General features: G+C 38.9%; 1 protein-coding gene across 3 annotated transcripts in view; it reads left to right on the forward strand.

Moving 5' to 3' along the window:
* Positions 1-23,811, forward strand: part of LOC123749752 (annulin) — a 39,149-nt gene extending 15,338 nt beyond the window's left edge. For 2 of the 3 annotated variants that reach the window (XM_045731874.2, XM_045731881.2), the window contains 13 exons: positions 6,518-6,715; positions 7,885-8,003; positions 8,344-8,470; positions 9,480-9,709; positions 9,850-10,267; positions 11,317-11,482; positions 11,645-11,724; positions 12,002-12,146; positions 12,619-12,761; positions 13,489-13,649; positions 15,909-16,048; positions 17,255-17,433; positions 21,609-23,811. In XM_045731874.2, the coding sequence (XP_045587830.1) occupies positions 6,518-6,715; positions 7,885-8,003; positions 8,344-8,470; positions 9,480-9,709; positions 9,850-10,267; positions 11,317-11,482; positions 11,645-11,724; positions 12,002-12,146; positions 12,619-12,761; positions 13,489-13,649; positions 15,909-16,048; positions 17,255-17,433; positions 21,609-21,694 (2,192 nt within the window). In that variant the 3' untranslated portion in view covers positions 21,695-23,811. Of the gene's footprint in view, positions 1-6,517; positions 6,716-7,884; positions 8,004-8,343; positions 8,471-9,479; positions 9,710-9,849; positions 10,268-11,316; positions 11,483-11,644; positions 11,725-12,001; positions 12,147-12,618; positions 12,762-13,488; positions 13,650-15,908; positions 16,049-17,254; positions 17,434-19,105; positions 19,158-21,608 lie in introns of all 3 variants that reach the window. The other variant, XM_045731889.2, reaches the window with a different exon arrangement.
* Positions 23,812-26,105: the final 2,294 nt, after the last annotated feature.

The following is a 26,105-nucleotide window of genomic DNA, read 5'->3' on the forward strand; positions in this document are numbered from 1 at the left end:
ACTTGGCACTTTTCCCTGAATTAGCTCCATCCCTCCCTCCTTTAGTAGAAGGCCAGAAACTCTTCCACTAAAATAGGTAGCTCTTAAAACTAACGTGGTTTTTTCCATTTTCTGTTAGTGGGTCCTTTGGCTGGTTTGGTTCGGGCGAGTCTGTACAACAGTATAGTGACGGTGGGAGCACCTGGGGGATGGGGGGGGAAGAGAGGCATAAAGCGATTTCAAGCCTAACATAAAGGCGTCATAGAGCCCAGATTCACGAAGCAGTTACGCAAGCACTTACGAACGTGCCCATTTTTCCTCCATCCTTGACGGCTTTGGTTACATTTATTAAACAGTTTACAAGCATGAAAACTTCCCAGTGAGCTGTTATAAACAGCCTCCTGGTGCTTCGGAGCTCATTAACTGTTTAATAATTGTAAACAAAGCCGCCGAAGATTGAGAAGATGTACACGTTCGTAAGTGCTTGCGTAACTGCTTCGTGAATATGGCTCCTGGTATCTTATAAATTAAATATCGGTGTCAGTGGAAGACTGGCGTGGCATTTCCGGTCATGATGCCCATAAAGGTGTAGAGTAAGGTGCGAGGCCTCTTTAAACACTTGTATCCACTCTTGTGCCAGGTAAGTCCACAGTGGGCTCACCATAGCCCGTGCTACTTGGAACTTTGTGTTCCAAGTAACGAATCTTAAACATGCTATATTACGATGTATCAGTGCTAGCGATCCTAATTTGCAAAGACCGTACTTGGAGGAACGATATAGATGTCTACACAATGTTTTCTTGATACCGTTTGTGAGGTTAGTTACATAACTTATTCAATGCCAAGCCTTCAGCCCGTCCTCGGGTTTCGCAAAGTAAAGAAACTTGTATTAAAGTGCCTTTATCCTAACCTACCAGAGGACAGAAAACGGGACAGTCAATTTCTCGAGCCGCTACCATTTAAAGTAAGATTTTTGGGCTTTGGGTACTGTCAAAATACGATTTTATAGGACTGGTTAAAATATAGCTTACAGCTCGAGGTTACCTTGCGATGATTTCGGGGCTCAACGTCTCCACGACCTAGTCCCCATTTTTTTTTCAACGGGGATATTCTGCACATCCTGGCATGCCTTCTGGTCTCGTGTGGCATTTGTCTGCAGGTTTGGGACCAGCCCCTCTAATATTTTCCACGTTTAAATTGCGTCTCTCTCCCGCCTGCGCTCAAGAGAATACAGATTTAGGCATTTTAGTCTGTCCTAATAGTTTAGACGTTTGCTAGAATGGATTCTAGCAGTCGGACCATTTCAATTAAGTTTTCCATTAGCAGGTCTGAACATTTAATGGAGAAATTTCTAGCTTACTGGCAATGTTAAATTACGTAATTTTGTAACACCCAGGACCCCCCCCCCCCCCTTTAGAGTTCACACCCAGGGAAGCCTTCTCCAAGAGGTCAGCCCAGATGACCTCCGGTTTATCTTGTATATTAAAAAAAATTCCTGGGTTAGTCTTAGTCAGCATAGTTTCAAGTATGTAATATTTCATGCAAGGGAATTAGACTCCAGATTCTTATGTGTAAACATCCTTGGATCTCCCCCTTTTGGCCAGGTCAGAGGTCAGTCACACACGTAATTAATAACTCCTCTCTTGAAGAGTGTATGGTAAATGTCAAACAAGCTTATTGAAATATTTCTTGAGTGTTTGTACATTCTTGGTGGGTAGCAACAGCAGATCTCCCCCTCCCCCTGTGGGGGTTGTATATAGAGGTCCTGTAGGAACTTAGGGAACAGAGTGCGGGACACCGGGATCGAGAGCGGGTCTGTGAAGAACATCTCAGCCAGGGAGAGACAGAGGTCTTAAGGTAATGTGTGTGATCTCTGAGGTTTTGTTCCATGTCCAAATTTCTTAACTTTTTGCCAGTGTCAGAGTAGGATTTATAAGTGGTGATTGACATAATTTTGGTCTCAATAAACTCGTTAAATTTCCCGTCTGTGTCAATTGTTGAATCCTCTTAGCCTTTTGGATATAGTGGCTGACAACCGTTTTCAAAATTAATGAGTCATAGAAAGTACTCTCCTAGTCAAGCAATGTTTCTTGCCTCGTTGCTTGATATAGTTTCAATGGTCAAAGGCAGATGGTGGCAGCGTATTTAATCCTTGTGTTAGCATTTCCTTATTGGCAGTGTACCTTTGGTTCCGTTGTAAGCATCATATGTCAGCTCATAAGTGTTATCAAGTGCAACCGATGAGGAAGTTACTCAGGATAAGTAGTGTTCCATTATAGTGGTGTTCCATTATAGTGGTGCATTTAGTGGCGGTGTTACAATTTTATAGGCTATATTCTTTGTCACTTATGGTAATTATAGTAAAGTCGGTTATCTAGGGTATTTTAAGTATTATCTAGGACAAGTTGGGCATCCTTAAATTTTCCTTGACGCTTTAGAGGTACAAAAAGCCTAGCAATGACAATTTGCAGTTTTCTTCTGTTTGAAAAATATCAGCTAGTTGGAACGTGTAAAAAAGACTAAAAGGTTAGTGAATCTTCGAATACATTGGCATGTTGAGCTGGTTAGTGATGTGCCACGCGGGCAAATGTTGTCGCCAGCTTTGTTCTTGTACAACTTCATTAGCACTACCAATGTGTTGTGAATGTTCATTTAGTTTTAACGTTAAACGGGGTAATCTGCGTTGTCAGTATCGTCTTTGTACGTGCTGAAGGTTTCCTTGTGACTGCTTGTCAACCAAATACCTGGCATTAGTCAACGTGACGGTGTGTAACCTTCGTTTACAAGCATGTTCTTGTGCTGGCTTGGCAAGGCTCTCACTCTCTGCCAGGCGATAGGAGTTTATATGCTTGTTCATACATAACTCTTGCATAAATGGCCCCTAGTGTAAGGCTCTGTGTAAGTGGAGGCAGATGCATAGAAAATGCAAGTTAATTTTAGATTAAGTATGTTCGGTTAACTGCGGATGCATAATATAGTTGTTGCTTTATCTTAACTTTTTATATAGTACTAGTATAGTGCCATTGTTAAAGATTCGTTACCTGAAACAAAGTTCAAAGTAGCACGGACTATGGTGAGCTCGTAGTGGACTTTTTAGTGCTATTATTGGGGGGTAGAAATAGCCTAAGCGGCTCTATCCCTTTGAGATGCATTTCTTGTCTCGATAAACATACTTGAACTTGTTATTGACAGATATTGGGGGATACAGTTCGCGTAATAGAGGGGAGAGGGGGTACGTGGTTTAAGATTAGGGGGGTGGGAGGCAGTTTTTATAAATTCTCCAGTAGGGCAGTGAAACAAGACTTTCTGAAGACATTGGTCCTCAGATCCCCATCTTCTAGAGTGTTTCACTATATGGAGAGAGGAGCAGCTCTATAACCTGATCCAAAGGTTAACTTAACGCCAGTTTATATGACGCTAGCGACCTGGATATTAGATCCTGACAAAGGCGATTCGGAGATAGGTGTACATAACACAGAAATCACAATAGCATGATGCATCAAGTGAACAAATCCACAAGGCAGCGTCTGGGATGCTCTCTGACGCAGGTTCGAATCCTCGTCACGGCCCTTGTGTATTTGTTCATAGGTGTACATAGATTCAGCGGCAGGAGGGGTGGTCGGATATACATTAGACATATTGTAGGCTACAAAATAATGACAAGTACTCGGCATTTAATTTCCGTTCCTGGGTGTTCAGGATCAATAAGTTTATTGGGACAAAAAGATGAATCAAAGGATAATAGCTTAGGCTTTCTACCCTCCTAAATTTGTGTTGACCTGAGTGAAGGTCACTTGACCTGGTCACTTGTTTCTCCAGCGTCTTCGCATCCCGTCTTCCATAGCCCGAACGTAGTTTTAATTATCGGAAGGGAAAGCTGTGTGTATATACTTAAGCTTGTGTAAAGTTTGAAAGATCCCAAAGCCAATATACAACCGAAAACGTCTTGACTACTGAAAGATTCAAACCCGACTGAATCGGTTAGAATTCTTCAGAGGTGTTAGTTTGTATAGTTGTATAGAAGGGGACAACTGTCCCTGGCGCCAGGATGCAACCCCACAATAAATTTTTCCCGGGTACCTATTTACTGCAAGGTGAACAGTGACATTAGGTGAAAGAGACGTGCCCTGGGGTCGATCCCGGGAATCCTGCTTGTGAGCATAGAACGATGCCAACGTTCTTGTTCAATAGATATGTAATAAACATTTGATTTCTAAATGCTTTTAAAACGTTAATTATATGGAGGGAAATAAAGGGACCACGACCCAAGCTGCGTGCGTGTTTCTCCTGCAAAGTTTTTCCTTGTGGGAGAAACGAGGGTGAATTATTGTTGCTGGGCTGTTGACCAGTTATGATAGAGGCCAGGAGTTGTTGGTAATGTTGCAGGCTGGGTGGTGTTCTTGTTGATGGACAGTCGTAGGGGCTCCTCATACACAAGACACCCCAACACAAGTGATCTTCATCCAGGCAATGATTCTCATGATCTTGGCTACACACTGTTCGCTACAAAAGACCCCCACGATAAACTGCAAAAGGTCCTGTGGCGCAGTAGTCTACGTCCTAGGTTCACAACAAAGGAACCTACGTAAAGTTCTCGCGGCCAGGTTGAGACGGTTCGGCATGTTGCTGTTCACCTGATCTGTCTCGTACCAGTAAATAGGTATCCAGGAATTTGACAACTGTTGTGGGGTGCATCCTGACGAAGGCAAGTAGTTGGCATAAGAGACCTCGATAATGGTAAGTAAAGGCTTCCTGTCCCGACAATTTTGGGGGGGGGGGGGGGGGGGTGAATGACACACTAGACAAAGATGGAATCTTTCTTTTGAAGGTTCTCAAAACGTTTGTAATTTCCATAACATTACCTTCCCAATCTGACATGCTGCTCTGCACTAGACTAGCCATTAAAAGCAAGAGCTAATCGAAAATAGATGTATATAGAACCTATACCATGCACCTGTGCAGTAAAGCTCCTTAACTGGTGTAATAAATCTAAATATAAACCTGATCTCGCGTTATAAATATATATATATGGAAAGTCCTAAATGCAATAATTTACAAGAGCAAGATATGATAGGAAGCGTAAAATGAAGCCAGATTTTCTAACTTTCCATCTGATACAAAATGTTAAAACTAAGATTGATCATTTTAAGGCGTAATTAAGGTTCTGAAAGTGCGGGATCAGCCGGTCAGCTGCCAAAAAAGCCTTGGTTAAGAAAAAGATAACAAGATTAACAAGGTTAAGAAAAGGTAACATAAACTTGCAAGGCGAGCATGAGTGACTAATTTGTAGGCCTGTTATGGCTAGGAACTCTTGGCTCGTCACTTACTTGTAAAAGTAATGCTAAATGGCCATTGTGTAAAGTTGTGCATTTCCATAAATGTGAAGACCGCTATAAGCTAAATGTCCTAAAATCCCGCTCACACCTTTAAATCTAGGCCATGTATGTTCTTAATGCAAATATAAAGGTTTGGTCACAAGTCACTTTAATATTATATACGGTGCATAATGGAAGCAACTAACGGAAATTCCAAAGTACAAACTTTGTGCGTTTGCAACCTCATAACGGCTGATTATAGCACCTAACTGTATAATTACGTAATAATTAATGCTACACGTGGGGTATAACTGGTGAAGCAATGTTACTGCATATTATGTTGGCAACTTTGTATCTAGGGAAAATGTTTATCATGACGGCCACCTGGCAGACATGCTGCACCAGAGTGCCTTAATACATCTGTGGGCCGGTTACAACACGTGTGGCATATACAATGTGCTAATGACATTCCAGCAGGGGGGAAAACGTGTATTAAACAAGAGTCAAGGTCTGCACTTGGTGCCTCTCGCGTGTTCAGGCATCTGCATTGCCCCTCCTACTTCCTGCATAGATTTCTCCACATTCCTGTATGCAACCTGACTTTTGACGACTCCATAGTAAATAGATACAAAGTACCAATACTAAATATGGACTTTTCCTCCATAAAGAGATCCACAGTTTATTATTTTTGTAGAGGTTCCGAGAAAGGAAACTTGAAAAACTTTTTAAAGGCTTGGTATAATAAAAGTAGATACTAAATTAAGCCTAGGCTGGCGTAGTTTAGGTTTATGGTAACGGTTCCACTTTTTATGGCCTTTTGGAATTATACAAGTATGGGACTTTGTGTGCAAAGCTTATTTAGTATATTTGATCCATAGTGGGAAAGTTATAATAGAGGATTGGTTGTTACATATCGCTGGATGTGCAAAAGGTCATTGGTAATTAGAGAAAATTCATTGCAGCCCTAATTTTGCAAATTGCTTAAATTAAAACGCTCTACTAACCATAAAATAGTCAGGAGATGCTGGATGATGGCCATTCTATTCATTCAGCTGAAACTAACACATTACTCGTTAGTGTAACATTTCAGTGTGAACACTAAGTCTTATTACTAGTAATATGGAATTCTCTCGGCTAGTGAATGTAGTCTAGAGGTCCATGTAGTAAAAACTGTTTTTATAAAGATGGATGATCAAACAAGATGGTTTGTTTGATCTTGACAGAGTTCTTGGTGGTGAAGGAGTTTAACCTGGTGAGTGGTGACAATGGCGGCCTTCACCACACGAGCCAGTACGAGCTGATGGAACGAGAGAAGCCTCGGCTAGTGATCCGTCGAGGTCAAGAGTTCACCATCGTCCTCGTCACCAACCACACCATGGACAAGGACAAAGACAAGCTCTCTCTCGTCTTCACGGTAGCTGGTGAGCACAAACCTCAAAGTAGATGATTATAGCATAACTGGCAATTAAAATATTAGTAAATATTAGTTTAGATGAACAAATCCACAAGGGCCGAGATGAGGGTTCGAACCTACATTCGAATAACGTAGGCTAGCGTCTGGGATAATCTCGGATGTAGGTTCGAACCCTCGTCACGGTCCTTGTGGATTTGTTCATTTGATGCATCACACTATTGTGATTTGTGTGTAATTAGTAGTTGTTTATTATATTCCTTAGATCCATCCAATGGGAGATTTTAGTCCCTAAATCTATCCTTCTCTCCCATAAAGGGGAAAGTCGCATAATGGAGACGAACTGATCCGCAATGTGGTTTTTTAATTAGGCAATTTACACTTAGGATTAGTTTTCATTGTTTAAAATTATTAGTTAAAAGGATAGTCCACAGTACATGCAAACTTGTGGAAAGTATAAAGAATTTAACTTAACATATCGATGAACACGAATAATGTGGATAACTGCAAAGTGACAAACTATAGTTTAATAGAAACGATTATATTTGGATAAATTCCCATAAACACCACTAATTTAATATTATACTATTATCATTTTCTTTAAAATATTCACAGCAGTTGGACAGTGTGTGTTAAGATTTATGAAAGTATTTTGGAAGGTGGCTTTTACCTGAATTTACCAAAGGGCCACCATCTCTAGTGGCCCTTGGCAGGGACAGGAAGCTGGCAGCTTGTCATAAAATGCAAACCTTCCCCCCCCCCTCCTCCTCCCCCACCACCTACATTCCCCCACAATCTCCAATGCTCCTGAGGATTTCCAAACTTTGAATTGGGAGTAATGACTTGGCATTTAGGGCTTTGGCTGGTAGGCACTTCATGGGCTTACTGTATTTACCCGAGGACCACTAACACTACTGGCTTCAATGATTGGAAGCCAGCGGCTTGTCAAAGGCCCCTTTTGCCTTGATTTTTCCAAAAGGATTTTTACAAGTTTTGGCATTTTACAGCTTCGGCAGTTAGGGGGGGTTCCCATGGATTTATAATGGGTGAAAAGCTTCTAGCCATAAATCCTGCATAGTGGCTTGAGTTTGAAAAGTTAATTTTTGTTTAATTTTGCCCACTTATTGAACTTATTGTGAAGATAATACTGTATCTTTAACATATTGTTTTTTCTCTAAGATGCCAAGAACCCGAACTTTGGAAACCAGACCCTTGTTGGGGTTGGTGTTGGTGTGGGGTCAACTAATGGTTGGTCTGCCAGTATAACGGATGTATCGGACTCCTCGATAACACTGAAGGTACTGTATTTAGTTTTTTTTTCTGGTTGTTTGATACAGTAATGTGTAATTATCAGGTGATCATCTGTAGTAACCAGTTTTCTCAGTACTGTATTGGGAGAGGGCTTTTGAGGCATACTAATGACAGTTAGTTCCCAGGATCCAAAAACCTTTTGTGACATTGGGATGCAAGTAATATGGCTATAATCCTCAAAGATCTTTTCATTGGAGTAGTTACAAAGATGCATAATTTTTCCCCCTTGTTGAGAGGGCCCCAGAATTGGCAGCCATTTATTAGCAGAGGAAGGTCTCAATTTCCAGAAATCATTAAATTTGTTGTAAAGCATTATCTATGATACAGGTGAATACATCCAGCAGTGCTATCATTGGAGAGTGGAAACTGGAAGTTGACGTACAGTCTGGCGAGAAGACCCATAGTTTTCCTTGCAAAGATACGTTCTTTATGCTCTTCAATCCTTGGTGCAAAGGTATGTAAATGTGATAGTGTCTGTAAATTGACAAATTTTAATGCAAAAATTGGAACCAGGCTCACGTGTACTGTGTATGTAAGCTCGCTTGTGTATATGCAAGCTCACTCTTAATGACCCGTTTGCCAGAAGGCTATAATAATTAATGTACAATACAGTATTATAATTTTTGTATATACAAATGAACACAATGCAGGGAAAATTACAAATTTTTGTTTTATCTAACTAATGCATAATTCATGACTAGTATGCTAATTAATTGTATTTAAAGTTTGTACTTATTGCCTGGTTTAGTCATGATTGTACTGTATTAGAAAATGAGTTACTGTGTAATAATTAAATTGATGACATATCTTAAAGAAATTTAATAAGGGACAGGCAATTTGGTTATAAAATTGGGAGGTACAGTAATGTGCAAAAAGTAAATAACAAGTGCAACAAATTAAATTTCTTTGTAGTAATCCCAGTGGCTCCCTGCAGCCATTTTGCTGAGATTGCTTCAGTCTTCCAGTCACATCAGTTGCACAAATTTATATGGTCTACCAGGCACCAAAGCCAAAACATGGCCACTTGATAAAAGGCACAGGATGCAAAAAGTCATTTCACCAGGAAACCATCCAGAAAGTCAGTTTTACAAACGACTGCGGAGTTCATAAGCTTCATAAACCACTAATGCCCAATAACTCTCCAAACAATACAGAATAAGACTCACAACTAGCTAGAACCTGATAACAAATGCCATCACTAGGCAGCTTGGCATTTGGTCCAGCATCTACTGTCGGATCAGTTAAACAATGAACTAACAAACATGGGAGAGATGAGGAGCCACGGAGGCTTTACCGGAAAGAGGAGTTTCATTAAACACTGGGTTTGTGGGGGGGGGGGGGGAAGCATTTAAGTGGCTTCCTATAGTTAAATAACCACAGAAAAATTAAACGGATTTACCCGAGAGGAGAGGTTTTAAATCTATATACTGTAATATACCTATAATGCATGTACACTTTGGCAGATGATGCTGTGTACCTGGAAGGGGAAGCAGAGAAACAAGAGTATGTGCTTAGTGACTCTGGTCTCATCTGGAGAGGTACAGCCTCGCGCCTTCGACCTTCTCCCTGGAACTTTGCCCAGTTTGAAGAAAATGTTCTAGAGTGTGTACTGTATATGCTCACATCAGTGTGCAAGATGTCGCCTGCCAACAGAAATGATCCCATCAAAGTGACTCGAGCAATATCAGCAGGGGTTGGTTACTAAACGATTTACTACTTTGGTATACCAGAGTTGATTGATATCGTAAGAATTTGCAATTAATGTGTAGCATACATAGTGTTGTGAATAATTTTGCTACCCTAATCTTACGGTATTAATGATGATTTTTGCAGGTTAACTCTCCAGATGACGAGGGTGTTCTTGTTGGCAACTGGGGTACAGACTACAGTGACGGCACTCCCCCGACAAAGTGGGGTGGCTCTCAACTTATCCTTCAGGAGTACTTCAACACAAAGAAACCTGTCAAGTATGGACAGTGCTGGGTGTTTTCTGGAGTAGTCACCACTGCCTGCAGAGCTGTGGGCATCCCTTGCCGCTCGATTACCAATTTTTCCTCGGCTCACGATACTCATAATTCCCTTACCATTGATTACTTCTTTGATAATGAGGGTGAAGTGATAGAGAGTCTGAACTCTGACTCTGTGTGGAACTTCCACGTTTGGAATGAAGTGTGGATGACGAGGGAGGATCTTGGACCAGAGTATGGTGGCTGGCAAGTCATTGATGCCACACCACAAGAGGAAAGTGATGGTAAGATTTTTCATTGGTTGATCACAAGTTTTATCTTTTTAAATTGTTTCAGATCAGTTAAATTTTAAAGTGAATTATTGGCTGAACTGTGTACTGTACTGTTAGCTTGGCTGCAAGCACCTCTGTACATTCTCTAAATTGTTAAACTTTTGCCATTTCACTCTTTAAGGAAATCTTAAAATCTCTTTATATAACTGAAAGGAATCATTTAATTTGGCAACAATTTCATCTGGGTAGGTTTCTTGAAAATTAATTTGCCAATGCTAGATAGCTTTATTTATCATTTAAGGCAATTAAACCCATGTACCCAAAATAGTCCACAGAATTAAGTTTCTAGATGGTGTACAGTACAGGTAACCATTGACCTACCCCCCTACCTATATAGCATTCGATTGATAATGCCTTCTTCTGATCAAAGTGCTATATACTGTAGTTGTAATGGCTTGGTGCTTTCCCCCTGTACCCTTCAATCTTCTGATGGTAAACGATCTAGAATGCCATTCCCTTAGGTGGGTTCTCATGTTTTATGACAAGTCCTGTACCAGGTAAAGAAAGTTCCCTTTCTCTTGTGATGTAAGATTCACTCTATTTTCATGATTAAGATTGCCCATTATAATTGTTTGGGATTGTGCTGCAGCATTGATCACATTATGCAGATCAGTAACTTTCTCTGCTCTTGAAGGGTCTGCCCTGTAACGTACTCCCACTACCAGTTTGCTACCATTTTCAGCTCGTATATTGCACCATTCAGATTCTGAGGATCTAAGTGTTTAATTCATCCTTGCTAGTTGCATTAGACCTTTTTATATACAGCATTATGGCACCTGTTTTGGTTCTGTCCTTTTTGAAAGGTGGGTGGTATCCTGAAATATGGCATTCCCCTTAAATTATAATTCTTCTCTTCCTCCCCATGTTTCAATGATTGGATTCTGTCTATTCATTCAGGGGAGAATTTCCACATTGAATTGGTTTGTAGTAATGTTCCTGGCTTTCTTTATGAAATCTTTTAGAAATGGCATAAAAGTGGGAATATATCTTTATTTCTACAGGTCAGTATCGCTGTGGACCAGCATCTTTAGCTGCTATTAAGAATGGGCAAATTCAGCGACCGTATGATGTACCCTTCATCTTTTCCGAGGTAAATGCTGACAAGCTCTTCTGGAAATACCGTGGCGACAGCCAACCTATGAAGCTCCTGGGACGCAAGACAGGAGGGTGAGTTTGTGCCAAATGGTTTATTGGTTGTATATATTGATCTATAATATTAATAGTACAAATTCTTGATGGAAAATGGCTATACATATATTGTACTGTGGATTTACTTTTCACACTTTGTAGGTATGATTTAATACTTTGTACCACTTTGGCTTTGTCTAGCATTGGCCAGTTTGTGAGCACAAAAGCAGTAGGCAAGTTCATGCGAGAGGACGTTACTCACCTATACAAGTTTGAAGAAGGTATGGGAATTTGTGCTTTTCTAGAATGTGTACTCCCTGTATACTTCTCAATGTTCATTTCTGTTGGGCAAAACAATCATAACTTGGTTACATCTTCTTTGGACAGTCGTGAAAATCTTATTGAGGATAGATTTAAAAAGTTAAATTTTTCATTCATCTTTCATTTAATCTCTTAAAATAACTGTACCTTAATGTACAGAAATTGCTATAAAAATTGATGTGCAAGTCATACTTTCCAAATTGTTTGAATAAATGTGCAATACCCTACACTTGACAGATTCATCAGAGGAGCGTACTGTGATGCATAATGCTCTTAGGATGTGCGAGAACATCTTTGCCAGATACTACCTGAATGAGGAGTTGGAGGATGTAGAGTTCGATTTCCAATTGAATGACGATATAATTATTGGTGAACCCTTTACGTAAGTAATAAATCATGTTGACCAAACCACACCCTAGAAAGTGAAGGGATGACGCATTTCGGTCCGTTCTGGACCATTCTCGTGTCAATTGAGACTTGAGAATGGTCCAGGAAGGACCGAAACGTCATTGTCCCCCACTTTCTAGTGTGGTTTGGTCAACATATTTCTGCCACGTTATTGTGACTCCTTGTCTGCATAATAAATCATGTGTACTATCAACCTTTGTGTATACAGTACTTTAATTTTGTTTTAATTGTACTGCTACTAGAGTACAGTATTAAAATTCCATTTGCAAAGGCCATGATAAATATATGGAAATGTGCCACAGCATGGTTTTAAGCAGTTTTGACTGCCTCGGTTAGCTGCAGAGCTCGCTTGAAGATGGCATAACGTTTGGATAAAATTAGTGATGTGCAATATTTAATACAGGTACTTATAATTTTCATGGTCATCTTTGTTTCATTGTCGACAGGACTTCAGTGGTAGTGGAAAATAAGAGCGACAAGGAATACGATGTGGAGGTATTACTAAGAGCAGACACCATGCTGTACACTGGTGTTACAAAGGACCTCGTCAAGAAGCATAAGATAGATATTTCAATGAAGCCGAAATCAAGTATGTCTTATTTTTAATTTGCGTAGCAAACTGTCGGTGATGACGATTTTTTGCGTAACCAAATAAATTAACTTGATGCAAAGAAAGAATTGGACCTACATTCTTGTACAGAATTTACTGCAGATATTCTAAACATTAAAGATGCTTCCATGTGCCGATTGTTCTTTATATGGAAGGGTCTTTTACTCCCTAGATCTACCTTTTTTGGCCTATGTCTATTACTGTTTTTGTTAAATTCATGGTCTCCTGGCTGAATCACTTCGGGCAAGTCATATTTTGCTACTTCAATATCTGCCAGAAAGTTCTACTCTTAATACAGTATTTGTACTTGTATACTATACAAGTGTATTGTATACATAACTGTGCAAATGATCTATTCTTGCAAATCTTTTGAATTTACAATGTTTTAACTCTATTGTCTGTGTCTCGGTCTACTGCCATGCCTTGGTATTTAAGAAAAATATTGCCTAATGTTGTAAAAATGAGATATAGAGCATTTGCATCTTCATAAGAATATTTAGTTTGTAATGTTTAACTTTGCCCTCAGCCTTTGTATAATTTTTCAGTTATTCCTAATGGTACATGTGCTATATAAATTTACTTACGGGTGTACTAAATATAAATGTTAAGTAAACATTCCATCCTTACGCTTTAATTATTAGCAAGCAGGTTCTAAAGTTCATTTACTTCAGACAATTGAGTTTTTTTTTTTTTATTAATGCTCAAGAGGAGACAGTGGTGATGGATGTGAGCTTTGATGAATACTACAAGAAGCTGGTGCATCAGTGTGCTTTCAACCTTTCCTGTCTTGCCAATGTCAAACAAACTAGCTTTGAGTACTTCGCTCAAGATGACTTCCGCTGCAGGAAACCCGACATAAAAATTGAGGTGGGTTGAAAAAGGAAATTGCTTGTGGGGAGGGGGGGGGGGGGGGGGGGGAAGATTAATTTGATTAAACTACATTCTTAAAATTTCTTTAATTGTGCATCATAATTCCTCGAAGGTTGACTTTCTCATGGTTTTGTAATCTTGATGCTATACCATCAAGACAGTTTCTTGAGGATTGGAATGAAGTAGTTTGATAACAATACAACAATACAATACAATTTTACAATACAATTTTATTTAGGTAAGGTACATACATACAATAAATATTTACAAGGATTGTTTGACTTATAGGTATAGCTAGTACATACAATGCCTAAAGCCACTATTACGCAAAGCGTTTCGGGCATGATAAACTTAAATGTCAAGCTTAATACTAATTGAGCATAATGAGTAGAATGAAAACAAGAAATGAAAACATAGATGAAAAAGCAGCACAAATACAATTATGTCGACAAACAGCGCTCTTTAAAGAAAAAAGACATTGGTTGACAATAGAAGGGTAAGGTAGGTTACAGGGAATTTATTAGGTATAGCTTCGCTTTTAACTTAAACTGGTTGAGAGAGGTACAGTCTTTAACATGGTTGGGAAGGTCATTCCACATTCTGGGCCCCTTGATTTGTAGAGCATTTCTAGTTTGATTAAGTCGTACTCTAGGAATATCAAAACTGTATTTATTTCTGGTGTGATGCTCATGGGTTCTGATACAACCTTCTATGAAGCTTTTGAGATCAGGATTGGCATTATAGTTTAGCGTGGTCTGACTTGTGGATGGCAGGGAAAGTGCAGAGCATGTAGTGAGTGCAGGAAAAATCAGACATTGGATTTGGTAAGAAATAAACAAAAAACTCCAGGTTGCAATTCTATTTTCACGTTGTGGCTTGGTCATCCAGAGGGTGTCTGGGGGAATACCCAGTGCATAGGTTCGAATCTTCATCACTGCTGTGGATTTTTTAATGGATATGTTACTGTGATGTGTGTATTGGCTATGATAATCTTGCAAATGGTGACATTGCAGTAGTTGTATATAAATGAAAGCACCATAGCTGTGTCAATGTTGATTTGCGTGATATATGCTGAAAGATAAAATTAGTTTCTCCATTGCTCAGGTCACTGAAATTTTAAGAAATAAAGAACCCAGAAAAACGAATAATTCTGTGACCAGGAGTGTCCTGATAATAATAGTCTTGAGGTAGAACCCTTAAAAGGTATTAGGATCATGCCAGGAAACTACAATTCTATTTTATAGTTATGGGCAACATTTAATGGCTCCCATGTTTGCCTAGTGATATATTTATATAGTATTGGGCTAAACTACACATCTTGATGTCTACAACGAGCACTGGTATTACAATGACAAACATAATGCAAGAAACTTATAGCAGCATAGGAAGCAAGTATACACATTGATGGTTTGAAGGTGGGCCAGATTGGGTCTCATAACTTGCTTGATCTTGGAACATTTTGTATAAATAAATAATAAATAAAATGAATAAACATATATTATTTATTTAGGTAAGGTACATAAGATTTTTACAAATTGCTAGGTTTATAGATAGAGCTGGTACATACAATGCCTAAAGCCACCATTACACAAAGCGTTTCGGGCAGGAAAAACATTAAAGACTAAAACTTGATACTAATCGAGTTTAAAGTATAAAATGTGTTGAGAACAAATAAAAGAAAGGGGGGAACATGGCTGAAAAAGCAGCACAAATATAATTAGGTCGACGAACAGCGGTGTTTAAAAAAAGACATGGGTTGACAATACAAGGGTAAGGTAGGTTACAGGGAATTTATTTAGTGCTTCGTTTTTATCTTGGTTGAGAGGGGTACAGTCTTTAACATGATTGGGAAGGTCATATTAGGTTAGGTTTGGAGGTTGCTTTGGGGCTATGGGGAGGCATGTGTTAGTCTTGTACCAGTTGGTCATTAATGATCTATTTTCCAGTATGGTGCTCTTCAAAGAGCAAGGTCTTGTACTTGCTAATCAAACTGAAATTAACTAATATACATACAGTAGGCACTGTGTAAAAAGATCCCTGAATTTCAAAAACTTTTACCATTCACAAGAGCTACAATATAAAAGGATACTTTTACACATTGCTTAGAATACATCATGGTGATATGATTAAAATATAATATTCTACATATATTAAATATTTGAACATTGTCTTCATGTCGGTAACCTTTGATACAAAAGTCGTTATTAGGAATATTTTTCAACTGCCTATGTGATCAAATCGTGTCTATTTTTGCAGTATGAAGGAGAGATGGCTGTGAACAAGGAAACAAAGTGTGCAGCTTACTTCACCAATCCTCTTCCAATGGCACTCACCAAGGGACACTTCACTGTGCAGGGTGCTGGTCTAACTAAAGTGCAAGTCATTAAACTAAAACAGTAAGTACCACTACTTACCATAATTTATATATACCGGTTTATTTACTGTAGATTTCTTGGTCGTAAATTGGAGCTTTAGGAAAGGCTGGCCAGAGATGCTGAACTCTTTTGAATGACGTGTTGACTAGACACCGCTTCTTCACTTGGCTTGGCCTTGTATTCGGAGTAGTGGGGTATTTGGTAAAATTATCCCCCCACCCCCAGTGTGTTGGGAAGGACATGGCTCTGAATACTCTAACAGTTCCCGCATCTGTCCCAAGTCTCCGGAATAACACAATTATTGGAAGGCACGAATGAACGTTACACTTGTACAGAATTATGAACTAGCTGTTTGAGGGGCAGCTGATAGTGAAACAGACTTCGAAGACATGCTGTTAAATAGTTTGGTTATAGGAAATTAAATTGTGCTTTATAGTATGTTAACTTTGTAATAAATTAAACTACTGTTGTGCAAAGGCACTTTCAATTGATGAATGAGGAAAGGTATTAGTTTTGTGTACCTTTCTAGACACCTTGGTGGAATGCTACAGTGCAGGGTCTCACTAGCCTACAACTGACCTTGCTTGCATAAGGTTGGTTGTAAGCACTTCCTCCTGTAAAGCATCTTGTCACTCTTGCTCCCTCTTTCCCTCCTTCCCTCCTTCCCCGAAAGCACACTTCTTGATCCTTTTGCAGGGAAATCCTGATTAGGCTTTGCTTCTAATAGAGGATGCTGGGTTAATTTGGCAAATTTTTTCTTTATTGCTGTGCTTATAACTGTTTAAACCCTTGTTCCCTATAAATATTTAAAGGGGATGGTGTCCCTTGTTCACTTTAAATATTTTTTGGTTTTCCTATCATTGAAATATTAAACTGCTATAGTCAGTTTCTCACCTGCTCGCCATTTGTCTATTGTTGGTACTGTAGTACCGTTCTGGGTGCTCATTGGTGCTGAAGCCAAAGGGTTGAGAATACTAGCTTTATTGTAGTTTAAAAATTAAATGCTTGTACAAATTATAACTTCTTGATAGTAAATGCTAAATGGGAAGGGGGGGGGGGGGCAGGGACTGGGTAAAAGCCAAAATGTGTGAATACACTCTGGCTTCCTGTCCCCCGACACAATGAATTATTGATTAATTCATAGCGGTGAACTTGAATGACATTTTTTTTCTTTACCTACTGTTTCTGATGGTTCCTCATTGCACAAGTTTTCCTTATGGTTTTCAGGAATGTCCCAGTTAAAGGAGAGGTGAGGTGCGAGTTCACAGTTCTGCCAAGCATAAGTGGTGAGCGTACGCTGAACATCATGTTTGACTCCCATCAGCTGGAGGATGTTGATGGACTCCTCACACTGCAGGTTGGAGAGGCTTTACCAACACCTGCGGACTCAAATGGTGCAGAATTGCGTGAGTGATATTATAGTTTGGTTATTCTGTGTATATTTCTTTTACTTTAGTTGCCAATTGCCTTTAAAGACAGGGTGGAGATACTTTACCAAGATATGGGAAAAAGTAGGGAAGTAATAGTAAAAGATAAAAAGATGTACTAAAGATGCCAAAGAATTGGTACATTAATGTTATTAGACATTAAATGTGCAAAAGATAAGGGCACAAAATTAGACCCAGTTACCACTGAAAGGATGGCCTTCTTAATGAAAGGGGTGTGAGAAATTGAGGTTAAAAATCTCCAAATCTCGGCCAGTGAAGTCAGAGACACGAGATAAAACACTAGAAGATTCGGTACTTACTGAAGCGGTACATACACCCTGAGGAATTGGATAAAAACAGGTGGGCTAGTACACAAGGTAATGTAATGGATACTGAAGGAAGCACTGTCAATTAATGTGACCTTTAAATATATTACCACTTGCAAACTTCGAGAAATCTTGAAAAAAAAGGCAAACGGGAAGCCCTGGCAAGACGTCTCATTAACATTGTCCAGAATTTAAGGGATCAGAGTATTCAAGAAGCATAATGAAGCACTTGAAGAAAATAAACTAATGGTGTGTAAAATGCCAGACTCTAGCTAGGATAACTCTAAAGATTGAGCAGTGTTTTTAGCATAATAAGAAATAAAGGACCATAGAGAGATTACCCTAAAGGGGCAGAAAGGAGGTCCTGATGTGCTGTCCTAGGACTGTTGCTATTTCTACTGTGAATAACCTGAGTAAATGAGCTCGATTGATGCTTGCAAGCGTGTCGAAACTTGAGGTGTAACAAAAGTGAAGGTTACTGGTGTAGGAAAGCCTTTATGAACTCCTGGGAGTGGACAAAGTGGCTAGTAAACACAAACTAGTATAAAGTAATGTAGCTGGGGGGGGGGGGGGGGGACAAAAAGTAGAACTTGTGAAGAATATAAGGGAAAGGTAACTTAATCCTGAATTAATATTCAAATGCATAATAAACCAAAGGTGCTGCAGCTGTATGGAAGCTTGCCAACATAATTCCAAACTTGTAGGATCTTTTATGGATGTTCATGCATATCTGCCCGTGCACAAGAAAATGTCAATTTGTTTTTCTTGTAGAATAACTTGGATGCAAAGTGAAGGGGAAAACTTTAAGTAAATGTAAATATCGACATATTTACTAGTGAGGTATAAAAGGTTGGTAAGGGGTGCACAGAACCAGATCGGTCAGCAACGAACATTGCATCTTAAGTGGCATATGCCAGAGGAATCCAGTGATGACCATGGGTGGTTTTTTACTTTTCATTTTCATTCACTATAGTAGCATTTAAAATTGATTCATGTACTGTACATGTTATTTAGAAAAACATAAGAGTAAATTACTATGAGGATATAATGTTTGCCTACAATTTATATATATCTGCACGTGTATATAGTATACAGTACATAAACGGTATCGGTAAGAACTATAGGGACTGCAGAAAGCCTATTTATCCATACGAGGCAGCCCCCTACTTGTCTCCTTATGGGCAAATAGGCTTGCAAATGAATGAGTTTGGATGTATTAGATGGCTACCTCATATGGGCCAATAGGTTTTTCTATACAAATGACTAGTTGACCTGATATACTAAACTAGAGCTTTGGAAACTATATGAACTCTTCTTCCCTCCAGGCTGATGCCTCTGCACCCCCATACTAGTGGGAAATGTGGTAATCATTGTATGGTATGCATGTTCATTGACTTTGAATTTGATTTGCTTGTACAGAAATAACCACCTGTTAATAGCAGTTTTGCTTTTGAAATTGGTAACAAATTGTATCCTCTCCTCCCTACCCCTCAAATAGCTGCCTTAATTTCTTCTGCCGTACAATACTTTGCACAGCGGTAGAGTTCGGTCTACATTTAGTACTACCAGATACTTTCTTGAGGATTATGATAATAGGATAAACCCACACTTGTGCATTTGTGAAATTTTTGTAAGGAATTTAGTCTTTCGTGCACTCCTGGGGTGCTTTGTCAAGGTCTGAGTGTGATTAGGACGAAACTTGCATCTCGACTTCTAACCATTAGATGTTGAGATGCAAGTTTCACCCTAATCGCACACTCGGACCTTGACAAAGCACTCGGGAGAGTGTGAAAGACTTAGTGTAAATTCTTTACATAAATTCATGTGCCCACAAGTGGGGGGGGGGGGGGGGGGGGTTTATCCTATTTTATAATGTCCATAAGACATTACCATTACTAATAATAAGTGGTAATAATTGTCATTATTAGTAATTGTAATATTTCAGACTAATACTGATAATAATACAATATAATAATAATATTTATGCAAGAAGGTACAATGGGTTGGCGAGATCAAATGTTTATTCAGGTAAAAGTACATACATAAGATTAGTTACAAACATAATGTTCGATTTATAGATAGAGCTAGTACATAATATCCCTAAAGCCACTAGTACCCATAGTGTTTTGGACAAGTCCTAAATCCAACATGTCAGGTAAGGTGAAAAAGCACGTTGTAGCAAGGTTTTATATCGACAAATAATGAAAATGTAAGTTGACAGAGGTGATTACACTGGTAAGGATATGTCTAAAGTACTAATATTGGGGAAGTGGGTAGTAAAAGATAGTTTGAAGCACAAGGTAGGAAACTGAGGATGAAATTAGGTACTTTTTAGTCTTTTATTTGAATAGGGCATGGGTTGGACAATTTTTTTAATTCATCATGGAGAGTTTTCCAAAAGACTGGACCATTTTATTTGCATGGAGTGTGTGCACAGGTTTAGTCTGACTCTGATGTCGGGGATATTTATTTCTGGTGTGGTGCTCGTGGGTTGTCTTAGCCTATGAAGGAAAAGTTTGGATAAAGATTAGCATTTAGGAACAAGGTTTTGTACAACTAGATAACACAAGAATGTGTGGAGCGAGTGTGTTTAGCATGTTAAGGGACTTGAACAGAGGGGCTGTGTTGTCTGAAGTTAGTTCTGATTCAGTAGCAGATTTTTTTCAGTGATGGGCTTGAGGTAATTTGCAGTAGTTGAACCCCCATGCATAGATGCAGTATGTAAGCTAGGGATAGATTGGTGTGTAGTTTAATGAAGTGAGCAGAGTGGGGGGACAATCTCTGATTTTAGAAAGTATACTTTTTTTTTGGGGGGGGGGGGGGGGCCAGTGTTGTATGTAGGTGCTAAAGTTCTTTTGTTTATGTAAGTAAAGGAATTTCCTCATTTTTATTGTCCATGTTAACATTATCTGAAGTTGAATCTGGTTTGATTACCAAATAAAATGTAGGGCTTTTCTATGTTTAAGTTTGTTGGTTGACATCCATGAGTGAATTTTAATTTTTTTTTTCACATAGTGCACCAGACTCTTTAAATTAGAATTACTAAAATAGTAGAGTACCCCTGCAACCTCCTTTAGAAGCCATACAATAGTGCATTCTAGCTTCATTTGTTGCATCTAGTTCCTTAGTGTCCACTAGTAGTTTCCGTTTTTTTTCCCCTGGGGATGAGGGGATGCAAAATATTCCTGCTTTGCCCCATGTTTAACTATTGGAAAAGCAGAGTGGGATAAATTTGCTGTCCCGAATCAAATCTTTTACAGTTGATCATTCAGACAAATGATAACCGTGCTTCTTAAGACATCTTCGTCATACTCGGATCTGCATCTTATCCCATCATGCTCGTTGCCATACTTTGGTTCATTAGTTGTGCAGTCAGCACCTTCGCACTAAATACTTTGCCAACCCTTTACATGAACTTCATGAGGAATTGAATTCTATACTGTAGCAGAGATGGATTGTTGCTGCCAGCAGAACTAGTTCATGTTGCACAACTCGTATTACAAATGATGGCACAAACCGAGTAGAGGGCACGAAAGTAGCTAATAGTACCGTGGTGTTTTCTCTTGGTTATAATTGCCCCCCTCGTGACATGTAAGTGTTGAAATTGTAATTACTGTACATTGTATTGCCATACAGTACTTGGTAACTTGGAATTTAGTTAAAGGACTTTTTATAATAAAATTACTTTTAGACAAATGTAAACTATATATCCATGGTATTGCATCCCCTCTACTATTTAGTTTGAATTCTCATAAGCAGCTCTACTATAGTTTAGTTGTACCCCTTTCCAGATAAATTTATATTCATTTTCCCTTTTTCTTTTTCCAGCCAGAAGTGGTGAAGAGCCTTGCAGCAAACCAGAGCTGCCAGCAGATGATGTAAAACCAAATAAGGAAAATATTGAAGAAATATAAATATTGAAGTTGCTCAAGGATGGTGAAGTTTAAATTATTTCCCTTAATAGTTCTCACTGATAAAGTATAAGGTGAGGCAGTAGGGAAATTGAATCAAAATTGGCCATTTTGTACAGCTTATGTTACCGAAGAAATTTAACACTAAAATATTATACCAAGTAGATGGTAAAATTACTGTTTTTTTTAACTTAGAATTTTTAACTTGTCTGCACTTCATAACATTTACCATGTTTCATGGGTATAATGACATTTACCGATTCTAAGGACACTGTTAAGACTGAAGTTTTGTTGGTTTTGTAAAAAAAAAAAAAGGAAAAAAAAAATTTGCACATTTTTCTGGCCTAACTGGAAAATTGAATGCATGGACTAGAGTATTTTTAAGATATAGTAATGTCTTTTGCCCCCCATGATTACAATGTTAAAAAATCGTGCTACACTTATAAGCAAATGAATAATCAGTGATAAAATTATTCTTGTTTAGTGTGACGGCAAATAAATTAACTTCCAATTACAGTACAGTAGTCAAATTGTTGATAGAGAGGTGACGACAATCGAAGGACTAGATGTGCCCCATTTACTTGCATTAGTTACTAAAGTACAAGGCTAAACTCGTAACTTAACCTCTGCAGTATTACTATTCCAGACCTCTTCAAAATGGTACATTACTTTCATTACGGTTAAATCTTGGTTCGCAAATTTCCCATGGAAATATAACGGCCCTAATAGTGTCACTGGTTACAGGACCCTCAATTCCCTCAAAGCTTTCTGGCATTTTTGTGTTTTCCTCTAATGTAAACACACAGGAAAGATTTACAGAAGTTTTTACATCCCTTTGCTCCATTTAGTTTGTATCAAAGGGAAATACTTTGTATAATTTTGATTAATACTGGTGTATGAGTTGTGTAACATGACATTTTAAACCATTTAGATTGAAACTATACTTTAGCATGCCATGTATCACTTGTCATTCGTGTAAATTTTATTCTAGTTTGTGCATAATTTGGTTCATAAGCAGCTTGTATATTATATAAACCAAAGAATGTACTGTACTAGTTTCATGCATTAAAATGTGTAAATGGTTTTGGCAAGGTTGGTTAATACATAACTTAAATTCTATATTTATAAGTTGAGCATCCAGGCTTGGTTCCTTCTGATGATTACTTATAAATGAAGCAGCTAAATTACTTTAGTGTAGCTTTTATTAGATGTAATGTCTACTACAAATATGATAGCATTTTAAAGCATGCAAAGTCTCCACCTTGTAAAAGTCGGCAAGGTATATGCCCTGGCTCTCGTACAGTGATGCGTCGATGAGCATGGCAAGTGGCATCATTCCACTATGTGCACAAAGTTTCTAGTGATAAGGTCTTAGTATTTTATAATGAAGTATACCATTCAAATGTTGATAGCCTGCAAAAATGTAGATGAAGAAGCCTGTTTTTGGGGTAAAGTAATACACTTGGATCTATGGACAATTTACTTGTTCTTTAGTAAAATTATAACTTTGACAAACTATTTGTTAAAGATTGAAGATTTGATTATGCTTAGACCTCGTAAATGTTCTTGTGCACCTGTGATGGTTATAGTTATGAACATTTGTTCATCAAGGATGCTTTATTAATGTTGCATTGCAAGTGTCTTGCAAAATTTCATAAGTACAGTACTGCATAACATTAAATTGTAAATTTGAATTTGTAGATGAAAAGGGATTAGTCTGATGCATTCTTTATGTAGACAGGAAGTGCATGGCAGGTGCACGTTTTAGTAGTAAAAATAGAATGCAGCCCGGTACAGATGGGTGTACCTTGTAGGAGTTTGCTTTTTTATATACAGTATATATATATATATTTATAACAATACTCAAGTTTTTAGGAATGGTATTTTAAAGTGAATAAGTTACATAAATAATTTAAATATTATATGAATGTGTTAGTGCTCTGTAGGTGGAATATAATTGTGTAGATATACTTGTTACCAAATTACATTATAAAGTACAGTACTACATTTAAGGACGGGGTGCTTGTTAGACATGGTTGCTCGCTATATAGACCCTTATGTTCTCATACAATTGTATCTTTTGCTGTGAATTTGTATAAAATAAACTTATTGCTTTCTAATAGATTTAATTACACCTTTTGTTATATGAAGTGTAAAATTAAGTTTTGCTATTTAAACGTAGCATTACATGAAGGCGACTGCCATCATCTTCAGTGGTGTTGCGGAGATGGAACCTTTGGTCTTTAGATAATCCTTCTCTTCCCTCCTGAAAGTGCATGCCATTTAATTTGCCCTTAAATAGTCCTTAAGAGCTGTAATGGTTTGTGGGGGGGGTCCCCCCCCCCCTCACCTGCCTCAAACATTTGTTATACCAAGGTACTTTTAAACAATTCGGTGAGACCGGTGGGAGAGATGCCTTGGTCCCTACACTCGCCAGGTATTAAAGTGCAAAGAAATACTTGTAGAGTGCCTGTTTGGATCATTGGACCACCTGCCTGGTATATTTTGAGATATATTAGGCAGGTGGTGGGCTGGAGGAGGACAGATCTTTGCACTGGCTGATGTAGTTATGACCAGGGTGGTTCTGGATAGAACATGTATATTGCAAATTAGTGTAAATTATTAAGTTTGGGGGCAGTTAGACTTCCAAAGCGTCCCAAACTTGGTAAGTAAATTGGTTACATAATTTAGCCAGAAGGTTGCATCATATTTGCGAGTACAATGTAAGAGACTGGTGATGGCTGAAGGATTTTCAGAAAATTGGTTGCCGTACAATAATTTGGGCTCCTCTGGGGGGCAGCGTGAGAACGCAGAATAAATGTGCTGCTGAACTGGCTATATGGAAGACTGACTTTGTTGACTATTGGGATTTTAACTCGGATCAGTCCTTGTTTCTCTTGTGTACTAACTTTCTTGTTTAATCTGATTTGCAACTTTAGTCCTTCTCCATGTTTGTTTGTTCTTTGTGGGAGTAAGGTTGACGAGGATTTCTCTGTACTGTGGGATAAGGGACATTATAAGTGTACCTCCTTCAGAGGTTTAGGCCTGCCTAGTCTTGTTTGTAAGCCTTTACTCCAGTCTAGGTGGTACTGAGCACAACATTAATGTAGACAGGCAGTAGTTTGGGCGTGAACCCCCACTGACTTTGGGTGTGAACCCTTTTTTGGACTCTGGTACCTTCCAGCCCACTCATTGCAGTGGCCTTGCGGCTCTAGTTTCTTTGCCGTCTGGCAAATTTCACGTGTAGTCTACCGGCTATGTTCCTCGTGCTGCCTTGCTGCATTTATGGGAAATTAATGTACCTCGGATATATGCAGCATTTGACTATTCCCCAGGTTACGACCCACATCAGTTGACTGACACCCAGGTTCCTTATCACTGCTATTTGAACAGACAATGGGTGTAAGGAGACTTGCCCATATGTCTTACCCTGCTGGGGATATTGTAAGTGCAAGGGATTTTGTCATGGGAGTTCTGTGATTCAATAAAGATTAACTGTACAGGTATATTTTTGTTCAGTGTAGCATCTCCACAGCAGAGCTTTATGCTGTTCTCTCTGCTCTTCATCTCCTGCTTTCTCGTTGTCAATCTTTCTTTGTAGTTATTGTAGACCCTCAGAGTGGCTCTTGTGGCATGGCTCTTGGGTCCTTTAATCCGATCCATCCAGTAGTTGTCGAGATCCAGCATTGGCCGTTTCTTGTTCACAGTAAATTTAAGTCGGATGAGTTTTTGTTGGGTTCCCAGCCATATTAATTTCTTTAAATGAGCTTGCGGATGCTGCTGCCAGGGAAGCTGTCTGCTCGTCCCATCTCTCGTAAAGGTATTCCTTATTCAGACTTTTACCCGGTTATCCATTCCTCCATCCTTACCCGTTGGCAGGCTTGTTGGTTGTCTGTTACTAGTAACAAACTACGTACTCTTAAAAGTTGTCCTCGTGGCGGTCCTCCAACAACCGTAACCGGCGATGGGAAACGGCTCTGGTGAGGTTGCGTATTGGCCATACTCGCTTAACTCATGGTCATTTGATGGAGTGCCGCCCTGCTCCTTATTTTCATAATTGTATTGTTCCTCTTATGGTTGTGCATATCCTTGTTGAATGTCCTGACTTCCGGGACGAGCGTGTTTTGTTTAACGACCATCTCCCGCGGTCGCTTGTCTCTCGATAGTATTCTTGGTGACTCGGATACTTTTGATATCGTTCACCTTATGCGTTTGTTCTCGTATTGGCTTCTTTGGTGATATTTAGCGCCCTCTGATTATCCCACACATTTGATGGTGCTAAATAGCCTTCCAGGTTTGGTGCCTTCTTCTGATAATTACTTACTTTTGTCCAGTGTTTTTTTTTTTTTTGGGGGGGGGGGGGGGGGGATTAACTCTTATAGTTAAACATACTAATTTTGGGAGTACAGTATTT

Source organism: Procambarus clarkii, chromosome 4, assembly GCF_040958095.1.
Source record: "Procambarus clarkii isolate CNS0578487 chromosome 4, FALCON_Pclarkii_2.0, whole genome shotgun sequence".
In the NCBI taxonomy this organism is placed as follows: Eukaryota; Metazoa; Arthropoda; class Malacostraca; order Decapoda; family Cambaridae; genus Procambarus; species Procambarus clarkii.